The sequence below is a fragment of the Scatophagus argus genome, chromosome 8 (assembly GCF_020382885.2).
Source record: "Scatophagus argus isolate fScaArg1 chromosome 8, fScaArg1.pri, whole genome shotgun sequence".
NCBI classification, from domain to species: domain Eukaryota; kingdom Metazoa; phylum Chordata; class Actinopteri; family Scatophagidae; genus Scatophagus; species Scatophagus argus.
Window position 1 is genome coordinate 502,438 of NC_058500.1, and position 24,536 is coordinate 526,973.

At 43.0% G+C, this 24,536-nt stretch overlaps 1 protein-coding gene across 19 annotated transcripts; it reads right to left on the reverse strand.

The window, feature by feature from the left end:
• Positions 1–681: 681 nt before the first annotated feature.
• On the reverse strand, positions 682–23,569 carry LOC124062707 (NACHT, LRR and PYD domains-containing protein 12-like). Of its 19 annotated transcripts, XM_046395565.1 has the most exons (13): positions 23,426–23,569; positions 23,067–23,167; positions 19,946–20,095; positions 19,569–19,688; positions 18,777–18,982; positions 16,243–18,028; positions 11,438–11,611; positions 11,190–11,196; positions 10,807–10,973; positions 10,184–10,357; positions 9,567–9,740; positions 8,925–9,098; positions 682–1,857 (listed from the first exon to the last, which is right to left on the reverse strand). In XM_046395565.1, exons 3-13 carry the CDS (start codon positions 20,074–20,076, stop codon positions 1,740–1,742), a joined length of 3,231 nt encoding a protein of 1,076 aa, XP_046251521.1. In that variant the 5' UTR covers positions 20,077–20,095; positions 23,067–23,167; positions 23,426–23,569; the 3' UTR covers positions 682–1,739. The 19 variants fall into 19 exon arrangements, with proteins under 19 accessions (XP_046251521.1, XP_046251524.1, XP_046251528.1 ...); XM_046395568.1 differs by lacking the exon at positions 11,190–11,196 and having other exon boundaries at positions 10,807–10,980; positions 23,071–23,167; XM_046395572.1 differs by lacking the exon at positions 11,190–11,196 and having other exon boundaries at positions 10,807–10,980; positions 19,569–19,622; positions 20,000–20,095.
• Positions 23,570–24,536: the final 967 nt, after the last annotated feature.

Below are 24,536 nucleotides of genomic sequence, written 5' to 3' on the forward strand. Positions count from 1 at the left end.
ATTAGACTCGATATAGCTCGGTCAAAAAACTGTGTTGCTTCCAACGTCTCTAGCTGCAATCTGACCTTAACGTGCAAGCAGTGGCAAATGACGTAATATTGTCGGAAGCCGAAAATACATAAAGGTTTTTTCTAAGTTCAAACGTTACTAAATTATGCATTTTGGAAAACACAATAATTATGAATTCTTATGAAAGTACTTTAACTATATTTTAACCTTTTTAACTAACTTATTATTACAAATGAGTTAACTTTTAAGTGGCTCTTACAGTTACAGATAACATTAGGGAGATTGTTAACATATGTAATGATCTTTTTTGTAAGTGTGGGTCCAAATTTAGCAAAAGCAATTCCACAAAATGATGGAAAAGTAAAAGACTTTAATATTTCTGTCAATAATAACAGTTCCATGTTTCTTGGGGGTGTGTGAGAGTGATGTGTTAGAAATTTAAGAATAAAAAATCCACAGACTCAAACAATATCGCTATGTCAATAATTAAACTGGTTTTGATAGTATAGTTAAGTTGCTTAATAAAAGTGGTTTGATTTTAATAAATTATATTTAAATGAAAAGTTTTTAGGTGTTATAATAGACCATAAGCTTAGTTGGAAATCATATACAGAATATATTAAAAGTAAGCAATATAAAGCTATGGGCATAATTAATAGAATTAAGAATGTATTACATAAGAAATGTTTGTTTATTTTGGATGCATCACTTGTGTTACCATACATGTCATATTGTGCAGAAAGTTGGGGAAATGTTGGTAAAACAATTACAGAGTCAATATTTAAACTTCAAAAAAGGCCAATAAGAATCACTAACAAAGCTTCATATTGTGAACATACTATTAAGCTTTTCATGGAATCCAATACCCTAAATACCCTAGGGACATTGTGTACTTGAACACCTTGGAAATATCATTTCGTGCTATAAACAAAAATCTTCCTCTTTGCCTACAAAAGTTATTTAAATTCCAAGATGGGCATCGTAATTTAAGAGGTTTCCTTTTTTTTTTTTTTTTTTTTTTTGAAAGCCATAAAGCCATAACTAATGTTAAGTGCAGATATATTTCATAAAACTGTGGAATGAGCTTAGTGACAAATTTAAAACAAGCAGTTCTTTGTTAAAGTTCAAAAAATCTTTAAAATGTAAGTTAATTAACAATTACCAGAAAATGTATAATTAAAACTTAAAGGTAAACATAAAAAAGAAAAAAGAATGCTGGTATGTAATAACGTTTAGTAAGATGTTTGCCTGGCTGACTTTCTGGGTAAATTAAGAAAAATTCAGGATAGGCTACAATAAGCCAGGTGTTTCAGCCTACTCCTTTTTATGGTTTTGATGTGAATTGTTAAAATGTATTATGTATCGTGATGTATGTGACCAAAAATAAAATTATTTATTCATTCAACATGAAGAGCAACCAACAGAAGCTGCCACAGTGAAAGACATGGAGACAAACCCCAGACTACCTTAAAGAAGTTAAAATTCTGCGTTAAATTATTTCATGTTTGAGTAAAAAACACTGAGTTTGTTTGTCCCAGTGACGTTTGTTTGCATGCAGAGTGAGGAAGTGCAATCTGATCCCAACTGGTCACCGGAGACGCATGTGGAGACGCATTAGGATGCATTGGGCAGGTGTGAACGGACTCATCTGCTTGAGATCGAATCACCCAGGATGGATGTTAACAGATGGTGTGAACTGAGAGTCGTCTCCACTTGCTGTGATTCCTCCGTCAGTCGGTGCTGATGAAGTTCTCCTCTCCACCCATAAGCTGCTGCTGCTTCAAGCTCTCTGGATCATCAGGACTCAGCTGAACACCACCTTTCTGCTCACTCACACTCCACTTCCACCTGAGGAGACCAGAAAAAAGACAAGAGACGTCATCAGTCAGTGTCCACAGAGACTCCGTCCATCAGCTGTCAGTCAGTGATGCAGCACATCCAGTATGAAGACCAGCAAGGACTTCAGTCCGGTTCACACCACAAGTGGAGCAGCTTCCCTTCAGCTTCTGCAGTGAACACACTGAGCTGAAGCTGTCAAGAAACGTTGCTGATGCAGAGGGCTGAACTGAATTGCAAAAATGGCTGGGAGGTGGGAATCCCAAAGAGTAATCTTTAATATGAACAAAAATCACTCAAACAGGCACACACTTACTGTGGCTAAGGATTAACAAAAACTGTGGCAAATCTTGGCAAGGTGAAACAAGAAAATCATGGCTTGACAACTTGGAACAGAAGAGTGATGGGGAAGACGAGGACTAAATAGACAACATAACAAAACACAGGTGAAACACAATCAGGACAGCCAAAAGCAAAGCTACATGAAACAGACACACAGGGGAAGGGACAGTTTCAAAATAAAACAGGACATGACAAAAACCTTGAACATAACGCATGGAAACACATGACAAGACACACATGAAACACGACACATGGACCAGAAATCAAAAGACAGAACAAAAACTCACATGGCGTGACAGAAACTCACACACCTGCAGACACTTTGGACCAGGCACGTGCAGATAAGGGGGGCTACAGGGGCTCAGGCACCTGCCCTTTTCCTGATGGACATTCAAAGTGCCCTTTTGACAGGGCTGTTTTTTTTTGTTTTTTGTTTTTTAATTATTTTTTTTTTTATATAAATAAATGAGTTCCAACAGCTAAGTTCTTCACAATGTCTCCTAAATCATATGCAAAGTTATACATTTGGGGGGAAAAACGTTTTACACCTAAATACCTTGCGGCCACGATTCCTGACGTCACATGGTCAGCGAACCCATCGAAAGCGTGTAACTGAGCCCCTGCCCCACCAGAGGTCTCTGCACGTCCCTGCTTTGGACATCAAGTCTGTTGACCTTGCAGCTTTTACTACAGGACACAACGCAAGTTGGACTTCCTGTTGCGGTAAGCGTCCTACGTCATTTCCTGTTGTTGTGTGTTAGTGGGGGTACGAGGAGCTCCGTCTGCGCTTTAATTAAAGATCGCTTAGGTTGTTCTAATATTCGCTGTAGCGAGTAGTTTCACATTGTTACCCTGATCGTCTGTTCTAGTCATAGACTTCATCACTCACTTTACTAATTTGACGCTAATCTTATAACCGATTAGCATTTGCCAAATTCCGCTAAGCTAGCTTAGCCTGTTCATTAGCGATGGCTTCTCTGTCTCCCTCTCGCTCTCCTGCTCTCTCCTGCTTGGTGTGTCAAATGTTTAGTTATTCCTCTGCCTCCTTTAGTGAAAGTGGTAAATGTAATAAATGTAGTTTACTTGTAGCGCTGGAGGCGAGGCTTAGTGAATTCGAAGCACGGCTCCCCACCATGGAAACAAAGTCTCTAGCTACTGTTGTTAGTCAGCCCCGATTAGCCGGTGCGGACCGATCTAGTGTAGCTCGTAGCCTGCCCCCGGTAGCTCCCGAGCAGCCGGGAAACCAGGGAGGCTGGGTGACTGTACGGAGGAAGCATAGTCCTAAGCACAAGCCCACGGTTCACCCCCAACCTCTTCACGTTTCCAACAAGTTCCCCCCACTCAGCGACACACCCGCTGAGAAACCAACTCTGGTGATTGGCAGCTCTGTAGTCAGAAACGTGAAGTTAGCGACACCAGCGACCACAGTCAAATGCGTTCCTGGGGCCAGAGCGGGCATGTCATCATTCAATCGCTGGCTGTCGAGGTGGTGTCCAGCAAACAATGTGGGCTTTGTAGATAATTGGCAGACATTTTGGGGAAGACCTGGTCTCATTAGGAGAGACGGCATTCATCCCACTTTGGACCAAAACCAAAACCCTGACAACCCAGAGTTGAGACCAGGAGGCAGAGTTGCAGTCCTACACGCCTCTCTGCGCTTCCATTACAGTTACCCACCCAATATCCCATAGAGACTGTGTCTGTCCCCCGACCACTTAAATTAATTGAACCAAATTCAAAAAGAGGAGTTATACTTAAAAATCTAATAAAGATCAACACCAACACCTCCACAGCTACAACAAATAGGAGAATTAAATGTGGACTGTTAAATATTAGATCTCTCTCATCTAAAGCTGTACTAGTGAATGAGTTAATATTGGACAATAATATAGATTTATTTTGCTTAACCGAAACCTGGCTTCACCCAGAAGAATATGCCATCTTAAATGTATCCACTCCTCAAAGTCATATTAATACTCACATTCCTCGAGACACCGGCCGAGGAGGTGGAGTTGCCGCCATTTTCGACCCAAACCTATCATTCAGTCCAAAGCCCAAAGTCAACTACCATTCATTCGAAAGCCTTATTCTTACTCTCTCACACCCCACCTGGAAAACAATACAACCAATTTTCATTGTTGTAGTGTACCGCGCTCCTGGCCCATACTCTGAATTTTTACTGGAATTTCCAGAGTTCCTATCGAGTCTGGTCCTTAAAACTAATAAAGTTGTTATTATGGGTGATTTCAACATCCACGTGGACGATAGTAATGATAGCCTTCGCGCAGCATTTATCTCTCTCTTAGATTCAATCGGCTTCTGTCAGTGTGTACATGAACCCACTCATTGCTTCAATCACACTCTTGACCTTGTTCTGACATATGGTATCGATGTAGAACATTTAACTGTCTCTGAACAAAATCCTCTTCTGTCTGACCATTGTTTAATAACTTTTGAATTTATACTATTTGACTTCATACCACCAAGAAAAAACTCCTACACTAGATACCTGTCTGATAGTGCTGTGGCTAAATTTAAAGAAACAGTTCTATTGTCATTTACTTCAGTATCATATTTCCATATTAATGAACATTACAATAATCCCTCTCAAATCGACCATTTCGTGAACAGTGCTGCAAGCTCATTAAGGACAACTTTAGACTCTGTTGCTCCGCTAAAAAAGAAACTCATAAAGCAAAAGAAACTTGCACCCTGGTATAATACAGAGGTTCGCAAATTAAAACAAAATGTGCAAAAACTTGAGAGGAAATGGCGTTCCTCCAAACTTATTGAATCTCGCTCAATCTGGCAAGACAGTCTTAGATCATATAGGAAGGCCCTACGAACTGCCAGAGCAGCCTATTACTCCAAATTAATTGAGGATAACAAGCATAATCCCAGGTTTCTCTTCAGCACTGTAGCCAGGCTGACAGAGAGCCATAGTGCTATCGAGCCTTGTATCCCTGTGACCCTCAGCAGCAATGACTTTATAACCTTTTTTAACGACAAGATCTTAAACATTAGAGACAAAATGCAGCACCTACTGACCTCAGCTGATCCTGATGTAACATCAAACATTAGTGTCTTAGAACCAACAGTAGAAACAGATATTCATCTTGACTGCTTTTCACCTATCGATCCCCATCAGCTATACTCATTCATATATTCATCCAAGCCAACAACATGCCTCTTAGACCCCATCCCTACCAAACTTCTCAAAGAAGCTTTACCCTTACTTAGCACCTGTCTATTAGACATGATAAATCTGTCCCTGATAACAGGCTATGTACCCCAGTCCTTTAAAATAGCTGTAGTCAAACCTCTCCTTAAAAAACACACACTTGATCCAGAGGTTTTAAGCAACTATAGACCAATATCTAACCTTCCATTTCTTTCCAAGATCCTTGAAAGAACAGTCGCCAATCAGTTATATGACTTTCTTCAAAATAATAACTTATTTGAAACTTTTCAATCTGGCTTTAGAGCTCATCATAGCACAGAAACAGCATTGGTCAAAGTCACAAATGACCTCCTCCTGGCATCAGACAAGGGATTTATCTCTGTCCTTGTACTGTTAGACCTTAGTGCTGCATTTGACACCATTGACCACTCTATATTACTGCACAGATTGGAACACCTGGCATCAAAGGAACTGCATTAAGCTGGTTTCAGTCTTATTTATCAGATCGATTTCAATTTGTTCATGTTAATGATACATCGTCCACACTCACAAAGGTTAGTCATGGAGTTCCCCAAGGTTCTGTCCTTGGGCCAATATTATTCAGCCTGTATATGCTCCCCTTTGGTGATATTATTAGGAAACACTCCATACATTTTCATTGTTATGCGGATGACACACAATTGTACTTATCAATGAAACCAGATGAAACAAATCAACTAGTCAAGCTTCAGGCATGTCTTAAAGACATAAAAACCTGGATGACCAGCAACTTCCTACTTCTAAATTCAGACAAAACTGAAGTTATTGTTCTGGGCCCCGAACACCTTAGAAACAAATTATGCAATGATATTGCATTGCCAGATGGCTTAGCCGTGGCCTCAAGCTCCACTGTAAGAAATCTAGGAGTTATCTTTGACCAGGACATGTCCTTTAACTCGCACATAGCAAATATTTCAAAGACTGCATTCTTTCACCTCCGCAATATCGCAAAGATTAGGCACATCCTGAGTCAGAAAGATGCAGAAAAATTAGTCCATGCATTCATGACCTCTAGACTGGATTACTGTAACTCCCTTCTATCAGGCTGCCCCAGTAAATCCATAAAGACTCTCCAGCTAATCCAGAACGCTGCAGCACGACTACTGACAAGAACCAGCATGAGAGATCATATTTCTCCTGTTCTGGCTTCTCTACATTGGCTACCTGTAAAATTCAGGATAGATTTTAAAATTCTCCTCCTCACTTATAAAGCCCTGAACGGTCAGGCACCATCCTATCTTAAAGAGTTAATAGTACCCTATTATCCCACCAGAACTTTGCGTTCCCAAAATGCAGGGCTACTTGTGGTTCCTAGAGTCCTCAAAAGTAGATTGGGAACCAGAGCCTTTAGTTATCAAGCTCCTCTACTATGGAACCATCTTCCGGTTTCGGTCCGGGAGGCGGACACACTCTCTATATTTAAGAGTAGACTAAAAGCTTTCCTATTTGATAAAGCTTATAGTTAGGGCTGGCCTACGCTGGTGTGGTATAATTTCTATGTAAGTTGTGATGAGCTAAAGTTATAGTATGCACTGCAATATGATAGCATGAAGTAGTCATGTTATGTTTCCATTAAGATTGAAAGAAATGCAAGATACAGCTGTATTAAAAGATACAACTGGTTAAGGGCCTGTAAACTATAGAAGGCAAAACTGTAATTATATAAACTGTTTTATGGTAGTGAAACACTGTCTATGGTAGCTATACACTGTCAATGTAATCTCATTGTAACTGCTGTGAACCTGGGGAAAAACATTTGTTGTAATCCTGCATAAACTAATTATTTTTAAAAAATAGCACAGAAAGAGGCTTAGAGATAATGGTGTCTGCTACCAGCCGAAACTTAGGCCGAAACTGGAAGGCAGCCCAGAGAGGAGAACTAATGGTGTAAACTGTGCATAGAAGCACATAACGGTGTGATCTGCACGCAAGGAGCGCGTGCAAGACACAACGGTGTAACCTGTACACAGAAGCACATAAAAATAATAAAATAATGAATAAACAGGTGCAAGATGAGGTCAGTGGAAAGTCCCCAGAAAACCTAATGGTGTAAAAGTCACCACCCAATCCAGGACAAAAAGAGAAACCTATTGGTGTAAATAAAACAAAGTTGGCAAAAGGGATGGACAATAGGCGTGGAAAGGTCCAAACCCTAAGGTATATCATGTAAAGCCACCAGTCATTCTGTGAGAGACCCTTCATGTGTACCTAGTGTGCTTTGTGAACGGTTTTTCCCTTTTTTGCCAGCATTAAAGTCTTTGCTGCTCAGAATCCTGTCTCCTGTTGATGATTCTTCTGGACATCGAGGGAAGATTTTCCAGAACAATTGGACACAGCTAAAACTTACTGTGGTGTGGCTTTGAGTCTCTGCTCTGAGCCTACATGACACCGGCCCCTAGTTATGCTGCTATAGGCTTAGACTGCCGGGGGCCCTCCCATGACGCACTGAGCTCTTTCTTCCTCTCCCTCTCCTTCTGCACACATTCATGTCCCATTAATGCATATTACTAACTCAACTTCTTCCCTGGAGTCCCTGTGCTTTCTTGTCCCGCAGATTCCTATCGATCATGACTGGACCTCCTGCTGCGGTCCTGCTGTCGTCCTGCTCAAAACCTACTGCAATTACTAGTGTTTAGTCATAATCTGATTTAAATCTGTTACGACTCAGTACAGCTACTACCATTATTGTTACTACTATTGTTATCAAAATCACCATAATACCTTCTGTATACTTCACTGTCATTGTCATTATCTACATTTCGATACTTCTGGTATTATTACTGCTGCTATGCATCTCTGCTTGTGTGCTCCTTCTCTCACACCCCACCCCCTCTGCCTCTCTCCCCCTCCCCGCCACCCCCGCCTCTCCCCCCCCCACCCCTGCCTCTCTCCCTTCCCCAGTCACATTTGAATATTTCATCTAGTTTTGAACTGACAACACTGTAAACATGGAATGTGTGATAAAACATGTGGACAAAACAAAAGACAAATGGACAGACATACTGATGATGTTTAAGGTCCTACATGTCCAGCAAATCATCAGCTGTGATCGGTGGACTTCAGCAGAGGTTCTGCTCTGCAAACAGACCACATAGTTAGTTAAAGGTAACCAGGGTTCTCTGAAATAAGAGCCAGTGATTTGCAGGCTTCAGTCTGACTGATCTCAGAACTGTGACAAAAGATGAACTGATCAATTCTTTACTGTTGAACAAACACTGAGATCAGATCTGATGGGAGGACAGTCTGACGTCTCAGTATGTCTTCTACTGCTGTCAGCTGTAGTCCAGCTTTACTTCCTGTACAGACAAACACAACAACAACAGTCGTCTTCACATCAACTCAGTCACATGATCACACAAGCTTGTGGCTCATCTGATTGGCTGACTGTTGTCTGTCTGTCTGTCTGTCCAGTCCTGAAGCCCGTCATCAGGAAACACAAGATCTTTGCTGTGATACTAAATGTGTTTAGTACAAGACGGCTGAAACCAGCAGGAACCGACTTCAACCCTGTACTGACCTCAGAGTCTCCAGTCTGCAGTGTGGACTCTTCTTCAGTTTATGCAGCAGCTTCACTTCTGAGTCCTGCAGCTTGTTGTGGCTCAGCTCCAGGAGTCTCAGATGGGAGGAGTTGGACTTTAGAGCTGAGGCCAGAGGAGCACAGCTGATCTCTGACAGACTGCAGCTCTGTAATCTGAATAAATGATGAAACTTGAAAATGAAACACTAAAGTGGGGATAAACATCAAACAGTTTCATAAAAATGTTGTGAAGAAACAAATACTGAACATATTTGTTATTGTCTGATATTCATGTTGTCCACTTTTAAAATCTTAATTTGACCATGAAAATCTACACTGAACAATTCACTCTGAGCCTTTGAAACACTTGACTTTAATTCAGCTGTCAGTCTGTCTTGTTAGATAAGTGATGATAAGTAAAAATAATAATATGTAAAAATAAGTAAACCAAATAAATAAATAAATGAATAAGCTCAATTCTATAGACAGTTTGTGGACTAAACCACAGAAGAAGAAAGCAGACTTTAGCATGAAGAGACTCAGTGTGGATCAGTAGAATATCAGCCTGATGTCTGCAGCTTAGTGTCACCACAACTTTCACTTCATATTAATGTCAGCACAGAAGCAAAGATGGTGTCTGACCTCAGAGTCTCCAGTCTACAGTGTGGACTCTCCAGTCCAGCACACAGCAGCTCCACTCCTGAGTCCTGCAGCTTGTTGTCACTCAGGTCCAGCTCTCTCAGATGGGAGGGGTTGGACTTCAGAGCTGAGGCCAGAGGAGCACAGCTGATCTCTGACAGACTGCAGCCTCTCAGTCTGAATAAAGAACAAATAATGAAATTTTACAATTAAGCAGTTCAGTCAGGATAAACATCAACAAGTTTGAATAAAATGTTGTGAAAAATAAATACTGAATTTGTTTGTTGTTGTCTGATAGATAAAATGAAGCTGATTTATTTATTTATTGACTGATTTAACAAGATAATGTGACAAGATAAATTAAGATAAAATCAAGTGTTTCAGAGGTTGACACTGAATTATCCACTGCAGATATTTGTTGTCAAATTAAGACTTTAAATGTGGAGCTCAGCTTTGCTCTGTGACAGTCTGTGGACTAAACCACAGAAGAAGAAAGCAGACTTTAGCATGAAGAGACTCAGTGTGGATCAGTAGAATATCAGCCTGATGTCTGCAGCTTAGTGTCACCACAACTTTCACTTCATATTAATGTCAGCACAGAAGCAAAGATGGTGTCTGACCTCAGAGTCTCCAGTCTACAGTGTGGACTCTCCAGTCCAGCAGACAGCAGCTTCACTCCTGAGTCCTGCAGCTTGTTGTGGCTCAGGTCCAGGTGTCTCAGATGGGAGGGGTTGGACTTCAGCGCTGAGACCAGAGAAGCACAGCTGATCTCTGACAGACTGCACCAGTCCAGTCTGAAAAAACGATGAAACTTTAAAATTAAACACTTAAGTGGGGATAAACATCAAACAGTTTCATAAAAATGTTGTGAAGAAACAAATACTGAACATATTTGTTATTGTCTGATATTCATGTTGTCCACTTTTAAAATCTTAATTTGACCATGAAAATCTACACTGAACAATTCACTCTGAGCCTTTGAAACACTTGACTTTAATTCAGCTGTCAGTCTGTCTTGTTAGATAAGTGATGATAAAAAATAAGTAAACTAAATACATAAATAAACAAATAAGCTCAATTTTATAGACAGTCTGTGGACTAAACCACAGAAGAAGAAAGCAGACTTTAGCATGAAGAGACTCAGTGTGGATCAGTAGAATATCAGCCTGATGTCTGCAGCTTAGTGTCACCACAACTTTCACTTCATATTAATGTCAGCACAGAAGCAAAGATGGTGTCTGACCTCAGAGTCTCCAGTCTACAGTGTGGACTCTCCAGTCCAGCAGACAGCAGCTCCACTCCTGAGTCCTGCAGGTTGTTGTAACTCAGGTCCAGCTCTCTCAGATGGGAGGGGTTGGACTTCAGAGCTGAGGCCAGAGAAGCACAGCTGATCTCTGACAACCTGCAGCTCTGTAATCTGAATAAATGATGAAACTTGAAAATGAAACACTAAAGTGGGGATAAACATCAAACAGTTTCATAAAAATGTTGTGAAGAAACAAATACTGAACATATTTGTTATTGTCTGATATTCATGTTGTCCACTTTTAAAATCTTAATTTGACCATGAAAATCTACACTGAACAATTCACTCTGAGCCTTTGAAACACTTGACTTTAATTCAGCTGTCAGTCTGTCTTGTTAGATAAGTGATGATGAAAAATACGTAAACTAAATAAATAAATAAACAAATAATCTCAATTTTATTGTTGTTCTGACAGTCTGTGGACTAAGCCACAGAAGAAGAAAGCAGACTTTAGCATGAAGAGACTCAGTGTGGATCAGTAGAATATCAGCCTGATGTCTGCAGCTTAGTGTCACCACAACTTTCACTTCATATTAATGTCAGCACAGAAGCAAAGATGGTGTCTGACCCCAGAGTCTCCAGTCTACAGTGTGGACTCTCCAGTCCAGCAGACAGCAGCTCCACTCCTGAGTCCTGCAGGTTGTTGTAACTCAGGTCCAGGTGTCTCAGATGGGAGGGGTTGGACTTCAGAGCTGAGGCCAGAGAAGCACAGCTGATCTCTGACAGACTGCACCACCTCAGTCTGAAAAAATAACAAATGATGAAGATAAAAATCGTTTTATAATCCAGTCAGACGTGTTCAGGTTTGAAATGTGCAGCTCAACATTACTGTGTCCTCATCAATGAGCTTCACTGTGTTATTGTGGATCATGTCAGCCTTCTACAGACGTCACCCAGATGTCAACACGAGGGATGGGCACGATTAATCGAAGATTGATGATTGATCATTAAGAATTACGTCGATCACATGAAAGTTTGATCGACCTGTCCTGTGTGTTTGTTGATGCAATGCAGTGACAGTAATGGCTCTGTGGGTGTTTACATTTTACCAGCGGGGAGAGACAGGGAAAAATTAATACTCAGCAAGGTGCCGTAGAAGTCAAAACTAGGCTAAACATGAAGAGATCAAGACGAAGTGTTGTGTGGGACCGTTTCGAGCGAAGAAATGATGAAACCATCTGCAAACACTGCGATTCTGTGTACAAGTACAACATGACAACGACCCCAATGATGTACCACTTGAACAAAGTACATCCTACTGAGGTTAATGAATCCTCCTCTCAACCGACCATCACCTCAGTGCTAGCATGGAGGACCAGCGATGCACAGCGCGCGGAAAAAATTACCCAAGGAATCTGCTAATTGATTGAGACGGATATGCTGCCCAGAAGTATTGTTGATGGGAAAGGTTTTCAAGATCTGATTAACTTAATTGACCCAGCTTTCCAAATTCCGTCATGGCGCACCATCACCAGGCTCATGGAAACTTGCTATGTGTGTTTCACTCAGTGATGGGTTAAATGCAGAGAAATCATTTCCCAGCTTGGGATTAATAAAGTAACTTAAATTCACTTCTAACTTTTGAGCTAATTGTAACAGACTTTACAGCACACAACAAAAAGGTCTACTACACCAGATGCCTCTCTGAAGATAGTGTAGACAGATTTAGGGATGCAATCCCATCACAGCTCCCCTCAGCACCATGTACCAGTACAACAGACCGTACTGATTTAAACGTTACTCCTGGAGATATTGATTCTTTTGTCAACAACACTGCAGCCACGTTGCACACAGTTTTAGATATGGTTGCTCCACAGAGAAAGATTAAACATCATAGGAGGCGAGCTCCTTGGTATAATTCAAATATACGAACACTTAAACAAACATCAAGATGGATGGAGAGGAAGTGGTACTCCTCCAAATCAGCTGAATCCCAGAGAGCCTGGAAAGACAGTCTATTGACATACAAAAAGGCCCTTCGTGAAGCCAGAACTGCCTATTATTCAACATTAATAGAGCAAAACAAGAACAACCCACGTTTTCTCTTTAACACTGTAGCCAGGCTGACCAAGAGTCACAGCTCTGTTGAACCTTGTATTCCTGCAGCTCTTAGTAGTGAAGACTTCATGAGTTTCTTCACCAATAAAATCAATAACATTAGAGAAAAAATCAATAAAGATTTCCCCACAATAGCCAATATATTGACATCTTTAGAGACCACTTTTAATCCTAGTCCATCTCTGGACAGGTTCCTGTCCATAGACCTCCCCGAGCTGACCTCCAGCATTAACAAATCTAACCCAACTACATGTCTCTTAGACCCCATCCCAACTAAGCTCCTCAAGGACGTCTTTCCCTTGATTGGCGTTTCCCTCTTAGATCAGATAAACTTATCCTTAACAACAGGTTATGTACCACAGCGTTTAAAACCGCTGTTATTAGACCTTTACTTAAAAAACCTTCACTTGACCCAGACATCTTAGCAAACTATAGGCCGATATCCAACCTCCCGTTCTTATCTAAAATACTCGAAAGAGTGGTTGCAAATCGGTTAACTGATCACCTACACAGGAACAGTCTCTTTGAGATGTTTCAGTCTGGTTTCAGAGCCCATCACAGCACAGAAACAGCACTGGTTAAAGTCACAAATGACCTCCTCATGGCATCAGACCGCGGGCTTGTCTCCATACTTGTTTTACGGGATCTCAGTGCTGCTTTCGACACTGTAGATCACAGCATTCTATTACACAGATTAGAACATGAGACTAGGATCACAGGGACGCTTGTTCAAATCATATTTAACAGACAGAGGACACGCAGCCTGTGTTGACAGCTCTGAAGTGTGCCACCACAGTCATGTCTGGGGAGAAGGATGTCTCCATCTCCAACATTTATTCCGTCACTCTCAGCCTCATCAACAACCATCTCATATGCAGAGAAGGAGACGGGCCCAGAGTCACCGAATTCAAGACAAAAGTGCAGTCCTCCCTCAGCAAACGAATGAAAGTAAACCATTTACTTCACATTATTTCCATAATAAATAGAAGGTGATGACTGGGCGTTAGCCTACACAAATATCTCATATCTGTGTTGCCTACTTAAACATTTTTTCTGATTATTGACTGCCACATATATTTCGTAGGTTCAGTCTGATGATTTTCTGTCCTCCAGCCCCATGATCGCATCAATGCTGGACCCTCGTCAAAAGCACCTGAGCTTTCTAACGCCAACACAGAGAATGACTACAAATGGAAAACTGCTTGGACTGGGAGAGGCAGTGGATGTGGGTCAGGTGGCTATCCCACAGGCTCGGGGAGATGAAGCCGCGATGTCTGACACACGGAGAGCAAACAGAGGAGCTGCAGCCACACCACCGGCCTCCGCTATGGCACTGCTGCTCAGCGAGCAATACTCCACTCCACGCGACACTGGCATCGAAACTGAAGTTCAGAACTTTCTGAGGGAGACACCTCCATCCGTGGATTGTAACCAATGAATGGTAGGAATGGTAGTTGACTTTGGGCTTTGGACTGAATGATAGGTTTGGGTCGAAAATGGCGGCAACTCCACCTCCTCGGCCGGTGTCTCGAGGAATGTGAGTATTAATATGACTTTGAGGAGTGGATTCATTTAAGCTGACATATTCTTCTGGGTGAAGCCAGGTTTCGGTTAAGCAAAATAAATCTATATTATTGTCCAATATTAACTCATTCACTAGTACAGCTTTAGATGAGAGAGATCTAATATTTAACAGTCCACATTTAATTCTCCTATTTGTTGTAGCTGTGGAGGTGTTGGTGTTGATCTTTATTAGATTTTTAAGTATAACTCCTCTTTTTGAATTTGGTTCAATTAATTTAAGTGGTCGGGGGACAGACACAGTCTCTATGGGATATTGGGTGGGTAACTGTAATGGAAGCGCAGAGAGGCGTGTAGGACTGCAACTCTGCCTCCTGGTCTCAACTCTGGGTTGTCAGGGTTTTGGTTTTGGTCCAAAGTGGGATGAATGCCGTCTCTCCTAATGAGACCAGGTCTTCCCCAAAATGTCTGCCAATTATCTACAAAGCCCACATTGTTTGCTGGACACCACCTCGACAGCCAGCGATTGAATGATGACATGCCCGCTCTGGCCCCAGGAACGCATTTGACTATGGTCGCTGGTGTCGCTAACTTCACGTTTCTGACTACAGAGCTGCCAATCACCAGAGTTGGTTTCTCAGCGGGTGTGTCGCTGAGTGGGGAGAACTTGTTGGAAACGTGAAGAGGTTGGGGGTGAACCGTGGGCTTGTGCTTAGGACTATGCTTCCTCCGTACAGTCACCCAGCCTCCCTGGTTTCCCGGCTGCTCGGGAGCTACCGGGGGCAGGCTACGAGCTACACTAGATCGGTCCGCACCGGCTAATGGGGGCTGACTAACAACAGTAGCTAGAGACTTTGTTTCCATGGTGCGGAGCCGTGCTTCTAATTCACTAAGCCTCGCCTCCAGCGCTACAAGTAAACTACACTTATTACATTTACCACTTTCACTAAAGGAGGCAGAGGAATAACTAAACATTTGACACACCAAGCAGGAGAGAGCAGGAGAGCGAGAGGGAGACAGAGAAGCCATCGCTAATGAACAGGCTAAGCTAGCTTAGCGGAATTTGGCAAATGCTAATCGGTTATAAGATTAGCGTCAAATTAGTAAAGTGAGTGATGAAGTCTATGACTAGAACAGACGATCAGGGTAACAGTGTGAAATTACTCGCTACAGCGAATATTAGAACAACCTAAGCGATCTTTAATTAAAGCGCAGACGGAGCTCCTCGTACCCCCACTAACACACAACAACAGGAAATGACGTAGGACGCTTACCGCAACAGGAAGTCCACAAAAAAAGAGTCTTCACGACTTGAATTGAAATGATTGATTGATGATTGCTTTTTAGCTGGTAGCTAAAGCAGACTGAGCTGGCAGGACAGTTCAGTGTTTATATGTGAGCAGTTTGTTCAGTTTGGGAAATCACAGTCTGTGACTGACTGTTTTCCAGTGATTAGTCACAGCCCATGTGTGTTTGCAGTATGAGCACATTTTGATGAAATGATAGGCTGCACAGACAGACGCTGAGCCGGACTTCTTCCTGTTGGACCAGTGAGTCCGGTTAGCTGGCTTGCTAAGTGATGTGTTGTGTGATGTCAGCTGCTTGATGTTTTGATCATATGTCATGTGACCATAACAAATTCTTGTGAACGGCTGTCCATAGTTCCAGTGGTGACCCTGCTGTATAAGTGAACCACTGACACAACTTCAAACTAATGGAAACACATCTTTTACATCTGAAGAACTGAACTACTGATCTACACTGATTCATAATGTTAATCACATCTGGACTTACACAGCCTTCCTGCAGTTCCTCACAGCTGGAATCAGTCTCAGTCGTCCTTTATCTGATGCTTTGTACTTCCTCAGGTCCAACTCATCCAGAACCTCCTCTGACATCTGCAGCATGTAGGCCAGAGCTGAGCAGTGGATCAGAGAGAGCTTCTTCTTCAGTTTGTTCTCTGACTTCAGAAACTCTTGGATGTCCTGATGCACTGAGTGGTCGTTCATCTCCATCAGACAGTGGAAGATGTTGATGCTTCTGTCAGGAGAGATGTTATCTGTGTTCTTCTCCTTCAGGTTGGTGATGGCTCTCTGGATGGCTTCTGGACTGCTGTCTGTCTGACCCAGCAGGCCTCCTAAGAGTCTCTGGTTGGACTTCAGAGAAAGGCCATGAAGGAAGCGAACAAACAGGTCCAGATGGCCATTTTCACTTTTAAGGGATTTTATCATTGCTCCCATCAAGAAGACATCCAGGGTTGAATCGGCATGTTTTTTCCCCAGGAAAGGCTCCAGAACCTGTGTGTTCCTGTTGGTGTAACAGTGGAACATGTAGACTGCAGCCAGAAACTCCTGAATGCTCAGATGAACAAAGCAGTAGACTGTTTTCTGGAAGATCACACGCTCTCTTCTGAAGATCTCTGTACAAACTCCTGAGTACACCAAGGCCTTCTTGGCATCCAGACCACATCGCTCCAGGTCTTCTTGGTAGAACATGATGTTTCCTGTCTCCAGATGTTCAAACGCCAGCCTGCCCAGCTTCAGAAGAACCTCTCTGTCAGCCTCCATCAGCTCCTGTGGGCTCGTCTCATGTCCTTCATCATACTTCTGCTTCTTCCTCTTTGTCTGGACCAGCAGGAAGTGTGAGTACAAGTCAGTCAGGGTCTTGGGCAGCTCTCCTCTCTGGTCTGTAGTCAACATGTCCTCCAGAACTGTAGCCGTGATCCAGCAGAAGACTGGGATTTGACACATGATGTGGAGGCTCCTGGATGTCTTGATGTGTGAGATGATTCTGCTGGACAGATCTTCATCACTGAACCTCCTCCTGAAGTACTCCTCCTTCTGCTCGTCAGTGAAACCTCGTACTTCTGTCACCCTGTCAACACGTGAAGGAGGGATCTGATTGGCCGCTGCGGGTCTGGACGTTATCCAGACGAGGGCCGAGGGAAGCAGATTCCCCTCGATGAGGTTTGCCAGCAGCACGTTGACTGATGACTTCTGTCCGACATCAGACACAACCTCAATGTTCTTGAAATCCAGTGAAAGTCTGCTTTCATCCAGGCCATCAAAGATGAACAGAAGTTTACAGACAGCCAGCTGCTCTGCTGTGAGCTTCTGTAATGCTGGATGGAAAACATGGAGCAGCGTGAGAAGACTGTGCTGCTCATCTCTGATCAAGTTCAGCTCCCTGAACGACAGCAGAACCACCAGACTGACATCCTGGTTTTCCAGGCCCTCCGCCCAGTCCAGAGTGAACTTCTGCACTGAGAAGGTTTTTCCAACACCAGCGACGCCGTTGGTCAGAACGACTCTGATGGTCTGTTGTTCAGGTGAGGCTTTAAAGATGTCCTGGCACCTGATCGGAGTCTCATGGAGGGTCTTCATCTTGGAAGTCGTCTCAAGCTGCCTGACCTCATGTTGGGTATCAACGTCTTCACTCTGACCCTCTGTGATGTAGAGCTCAGTGTAGATCCTGTTGAGGAGGGTCCCACTTCCTGTTTCACTTCCTTCAGTCACACGCTCACATCTCGTCTTCAGACTGAGTTTATGTTCTTCTGTCACCTCCTGCAGACCAGGATCTGCTGAAGGAGAAGAGAAAACACAGAAACGTGTGAAGGTGATGAAGTCCAGCAGAATCACAAGCTGTGATGTTGTCACCATCACAACATGTGCTGAAAACTGGAGCTGACCAGCTGACTTTTGTTAGCAGCAGGATGTCCAAAATCTAATTCAGGTTCAGCTGAACAATTCATGAGGGATTCACAAACTCAACAGTCGAGTTTCTAAACGTTAGTCAATAACACGACGCTGACGGGATGAAACAGGAAGAAGTCAGCAGCACCTGGACAGCCTACAGTGTGCACACGCTGGAGTTTTCTTCTGCTTCATCCATTCAGTGACTGAATGAGGACTTTGTGAGACCAACGTGAGCAGTTTGTGCTCCATCACTCACAGACTAACTTTAACTGAGCAGCGATGAGCAGCAACAAAGGAGACCTGCTGACCAACACTGCAGCATTAAACAACTGAAACAAATCACTCGGCGTGTTGGACGGCGGCGGTTTTCCCCGAGCTGACGGTGCAGCAGACAGGCTGCTCTGCACTGGTCCAACACCTGTCTGTCTTCCTTCTAACAGTGGCAGTGAGGAAGACAGTTTACACCAAACACAGAGCCAAGTGTGCTAACCTTAGCCGCCAAGCAGAGCGACAGGAAGTCGAGCAAAAGGCGGACTTGATGTCTACAAAGATCTTAAATGGCTGCACAACAAATGCAGTCAAACAACAAGCCGTGTTTTCAGACGTGATACATGAGCAGATGGACAGTCTTACTTTGGACAGAGCTGCTCTGACTGGCCTTCTGCTGTCCACATCCTGTCCTGGATCTGTGTCCACACTGGGGACAGGACGAGTCTGCAGGTGAACCAGACTGGTCCCAGTATGAGCTGCTACACTGTCTGCAGAACCAGTGTCCACAGCTGGCAGAGACTGGATCCTTCAGGACGTCCTGACACAGAAAACAGCTCATCTTCTGGCGTCTGTGAAGACAAGTTGTTAGAACTAAAATGAGCTGATGGTTATTGTTGAAAAATAAAAAGATTTAGCAAAACTGAAGCTGAAACTACGGGGACCTCTAGAGGTACAAAGTGGTATTACAGAGCTAGCTGGTTAGCATGCTAACTTCAGTAGGAGACACGGAGACGTCTCTTACATAACATCAACTCTGTCGATGATGTTAGTTCAGTTTTTTAATGTTTTAAACTCTGAATGTTAGCACGTCTCCTTTAAAGAGCAAACTGAACATCAACACAGAATCACAAGGAGCAAAGATTTTCTACAAAAGTTTTTCACAATAAAATATGAAGTGAGTGAAGAAGCATCACATCATAATCTGATCAGAGGAGAAGCCAAACCAGCCAAACATCTGAGGACAAACATGAGAAAATAACAACACATGTGAAGCAGATTCTTTCAGATTTTGGACTGAGTTTGGTAAAACCCAGACTGAGATCCAGCTGAGTCTGAAACAGGATCTGAACTAACAGGTCTGCATTATGAAGGACATTTTGTCTTCATCCTCAATGCATCATCTTCATCAGGTCAGCTTAGAGTAAAAACTCTTACTTTGTGTCTGAGGGTCCAGGTTCATCACTGAGGTCTGGAGGACGTCCTTTGGACCAGTCACTCTTCATAGAGAGACAGCTGGACACTGGAGACTCGTCTCTCTGTCTGATGGACTGAACTCTGTGAACACCAACATGTTTTCATTCACATCATGTGAATCCTTCATAAATTCTCTGATGACAAAGTCATTTCTGCTGCTGTCCATAACTAAGAGGGTTAAAGTTTGTATTCGTCCTCTGAGATTCCAGCTGACTCACAGGAAGATGAACAAATGATTTGATGAGTCACAAAGTTTAGTTTAGAAATTTTAACACGCAAACACAAAATCACCAAAACACCAAAGCAAACTGAAGATGAAACGAGTTCAGTTCTCTTACTTTGTGTCTGAGGGTCCAGGTTCATCACTGAGGTCTGGAGGACGTCCTTTGGACCAGTCACTCTTCATAGAGAGACAGCTGGACACTGGAGACTCTGCTCTGTCCTCCTCTTCCTCCACAAAACCACTCATCTTCTGATCTGAGGTCAGTCTGAGAGGAAAAACATCAACACTGAGCTGACAACACAGGAATAAAGACGAACAGGTTTGTTCAAGAGTCTGAGGTGACATCACAAGACAAGACAAGTCAACTTTATTTGTACAGCCCATTTTTACAAGCAGTTTGTCTCAAAGGGCTTAACATAACATCAGCAACATCCTCTGCCCTTCGACCCTCACATCGACTGAGGAAAAACTCCCAGAAAAACCTTTAACAGGAAAAAATGGAAGAAACCTCAGGGTGAGCAACAGAGGAGGGATCCCTCACCCAGGACGGGCAGACGTGCAATGGATGTTGTACAGGCAGGAAAGCAGTCAACAACATGAGAAATGACATTACTAAAAAGATAAGCAAAACAAAATCTCAACTCATAAAAATGTGAGTTCAATGGTCAGTGTTCGTATATTTGAATTATACCAAGGAGCTCGCCTCCTATGATTTGTAACCTTCTTTCTCTGTGGAGCAACCATATCTAAAACTGTGTGCAACGTGGCTGCAGTGTTGTTGACAAAAGAATCAATATCTCCAGGAGTAACGTTTAAATCAGTACGGTCTGCTGTACTGGTACCTGGTGCTGAGGGGAGCTGTGATGGGATTGCATCCCTAAATCTGTCTACACTATCTTCAGAGAGGCATCTGGTGTAGTAGACCTTTTTGTTGTGTGCTGTAAAGTCTGTTACAATTAGCTCAAAAGTTAGAAGTGAATTTAAGTTACTTTATTAATCCCAAGCTGGGAAATGATTTCTCTGCATTTAACCCATCACTGAGTGAAACACACACACATGCAACATGCAGTGAAACACAGGAGCAGTGGGCTGCATCAAGAGCCTGGGGAGCATATTGGGGGTTAAGTGCCTTGCTCAAGGGCACATCAGCCAGCTAATGGTCTGAAAGCAGAGGGTTTTTAGGGACAACTAACAGGTTCTTAGTTTCTAGGCCATAGGTGAGAACCAGTGTCCTCTCTCAGAGTGATGCTGAAAAACTTGTTCATGCTTTTGTTACTTCTAGGCTGGACTACTGCAACTCACTATTGTCAGGATGTCCAAATTACTCTATTAATAACCTGCAGCTGATCCAGAATGCAGCAGCTAGAGTTTTAACAGGAATCAGTAAAAGGGATCATATCTCCCCCATCTTAGCTTCTCTTCACTGGCTTCCGGTAAAATTCAGAATAGACTTTAAAATTCTCCTACTTACTTAAATGGACTCGCCCCATCATACCTGCAGGATCTAATAGTCCCATATATTCCCAATAGATCACTCAGATCACAGAGTGCAGGTTTACTTACAGTTCCCAGAATTTATAAAAGTAGAACGGGAGGACGAGCCTTTAGCTATCAGGCACCCCTGCTGTGGAACCAGTTGCCAATCTGGGTTCGACAGGCAGACACCACCTCCACTTTTAAGACTAAACTTAAAACCTTTCTGTTTAGTAAAGCATATAGTTAGCACCAAATAAAGTGTGTAGGGCTGGTAGGCATAGTTTCACTCACCTCATGATATATAGCCACAGGTAGAATAGGTCTGACTAACTGTTAATCTTTAAATCTCTATCATAGCTAAGCTGCTATAGGCCTATGCTGCCGGGGGACACAAACATGATCCACCAAGCAGTTTCCCCTCCTCCTTCTCCTCTTCTATCCTCTCCCCTCGTCAGATTAACATGCAGTTCATTATTTTATGTCACTAACTGTGTGTCCAGTGCTCCTCGTAGTCTTGTGTCTCTCCCTCCCTCTCTCTCTCTCTCTCTCTGTATCTTTCTGCAGGTATCTCTCCATCCAGATCTTCAAGTTGAACTGTAGCCGGCTCTATGACCAACCCAATGTGTATTGTTGACATCTGCCTGTCATTCCTCTATGTACCGACTATGGGCGGGGTGGTTCTCCCTACGGGCCGAAATCGAACTGATAGGATAGTGATTCTCAACATCACATAAAAAAAAGAATACATGAATGTTACAGCAGTTCATTATAATTTTCATTACTATAATTTTCTTATAACTTGTGAAATGTTAAAATCATATTGAGGTGGTCGCAAAAAGTGAAACTAAACAGTTGAGATTTTGTTTTGCTTATCTTTTTAGTAATGTCATTTCTCATGTTGCAAATTGCTTACCTGCCTGTACAACATCCATTGCACGTCTGCCCGTCCTGGGTGAGGGATCCCTCCTCTGTTGCTCACCCTGAGGTTTCTTCCATTTTTTCCTGTTAAAGGTTTTTCTGGGAGTTTTTCCTCAGTCGATGTGAGGGTCGAAGGGCAGAGGATGTTGCTGATGTTATGTTAAGCCCTTTGAGACAAACTGCTTGTAAAAATGGGCTGTACAAATAAAGTTGACTTGACTTGACTTGACTTGAGTTAAAGGTTAAAGGCTGACTTAAGACTGTCAGAGTCAACATCCATATGAATGTTAAAGTCACCCACTATAATGACTTTATCTGTACTGAGCACTAAACTAGATAAGAAGTCAGAAAACTCAGACAGGAACTCTAACAATAAACACAACAACTAATAAAACTGGCCACGTTGTTTTCGGGACACCACCGTGACAGCCAGCGACGGAGCGATGACATGTGGCTAAACATGTCATCGCTGGTCAGGTTCGGGAGGGGACCAGAGAATACTACGGAGTCCGACATGGTTTTTGTCAAATTACACACAGACTCAATATTGACTTTGGTGACCTACGACTGGCGTAGCCGAGTGTCGTTAGCGCCGACAACCGGAGAAGCCAGGACAAGACCTGAACCCTCTCCTGACCCTGCACACACTCCTGTCCTCACCTTGTTGGTCACCTGACGCACGGACATTTCGTGAGAGATTTAAACCAGTTTGTTCAGGAGTCACATGCAAGACAGAGAGAGTGGAAGTAACACACTCACACACACACAAACACTCGCTCACGCACACATGCATACACACGAGTTCTTGAATTTCCAGTCCAGAATGATGTATTAACACTCACCTGCCTCAGACTGCAGTTTCCTTCTTCTTCTTCTTCTCTGCTGCGTTCACTCAAAATGGAGTCTGAACTGACTGAACTCTTTCACTTTCAGGGCTGCTTACCTGTGTAAGACACACACACACACACACACACACACACACACACACACACACACACACACACACACAGTATTCAGTCTAAAAGCTTCACTCGGTCCCTTCTGGTTTCTTGTGTGTGTGTTTTGTTGTTTTGTCACGTCTTTTGTGTCCACAGACGACTCAAACTGTTGACTTCATGTCTTTCCTCTACAGTCCAGAGGGACAAAAAGACACTCAGAGACTTTGACAGGTGAATCATTTAAATGTTGTATTAACACTCACCTGCCTCAGACTGCAGTTTCCTTCTTCTTCTTCTTCTTCTCTGCTGCGTTCACTCAAAATGGAGTCTGAATCAACTGAACTCTTTCACTTTCAGGTCTCCTTGCTGTTCTCAGGAGCCTGAGTCACATGATCAGTGATGCTCCTCCCCTCAACACTGACAGGAAATCACTGTGTGTGTGTGTGTGTGTGTGTGTGTGTGTTTTAACAGGAAGTGTTTATGAGAGTCTCTCGTGGCTTCAGCTGATTCAGTTAAATGAGTTTGGGTCCAAATGTAAATAATTACACCTAAAGTGCTTTAAAGTTGACTTCAGCCAAATCAAAATGTTCTTTTGCAGACTCACACTCAGGTGGAGCTTCACCTCCATCACCATCGCTCAGTTTGAACTGAAATGAATGTTGGTTGTAGTTCGATGGTGGAACCAGCAGGGGGAGACAGAGACCGTTTCAGTGTTGGAGCTTCGCTGGTTTCCAACCTGAGCTCAAAGAAGAAAGACGAGAAGCGACCAGCAGCTGAACGTGACGAACACGCAGATTAGAATCAGATTAAATCTGTGATGACACGTCAAAGCAGCAGGAAGTAAAACTGAACTAAAGCAAGATCACAGCTTCAAATCGTTTTCTTCTTCTACTTCTTTTTTTGATCTAAATTGAAGAGTTTACAGCAGCACAGCTGAAGCCATCAGCCCATTAATCAATAGCTGATCAGCTGTATTGATGATGTGTTCAGTGTTTCCTCTGAATGGTTTGAATCCTCTGAATGTGTTTGTGATCATGTTGAGCTTTGGACTGTTGGTTGGACTGAACAAACTCTGTGAAGGAGTCACTTTGGCCTCTGGCTCAGTGGGACCACATTTCTCACCAGTTTCACCAGTTTGACAAAGCAAACAATTAATGTATGGAAACATTGCAAGACAAGTAGAGCACTTGGAGGTCATGCATGTCGGCCGAGGAGGTCCACGTGGGAAGGTCAGACCCCACTTTGAGAACCAAAGTCCAGCACACGTGTGGACTCCTTGACGTGTTTGGATTCTGACAGAATTAGTGTGTTTGCGGCTGAAGCGTCAGCTGTCAGTCATCACTTGTGAAACATGTTGTTGTGTCTCTCTTTGGG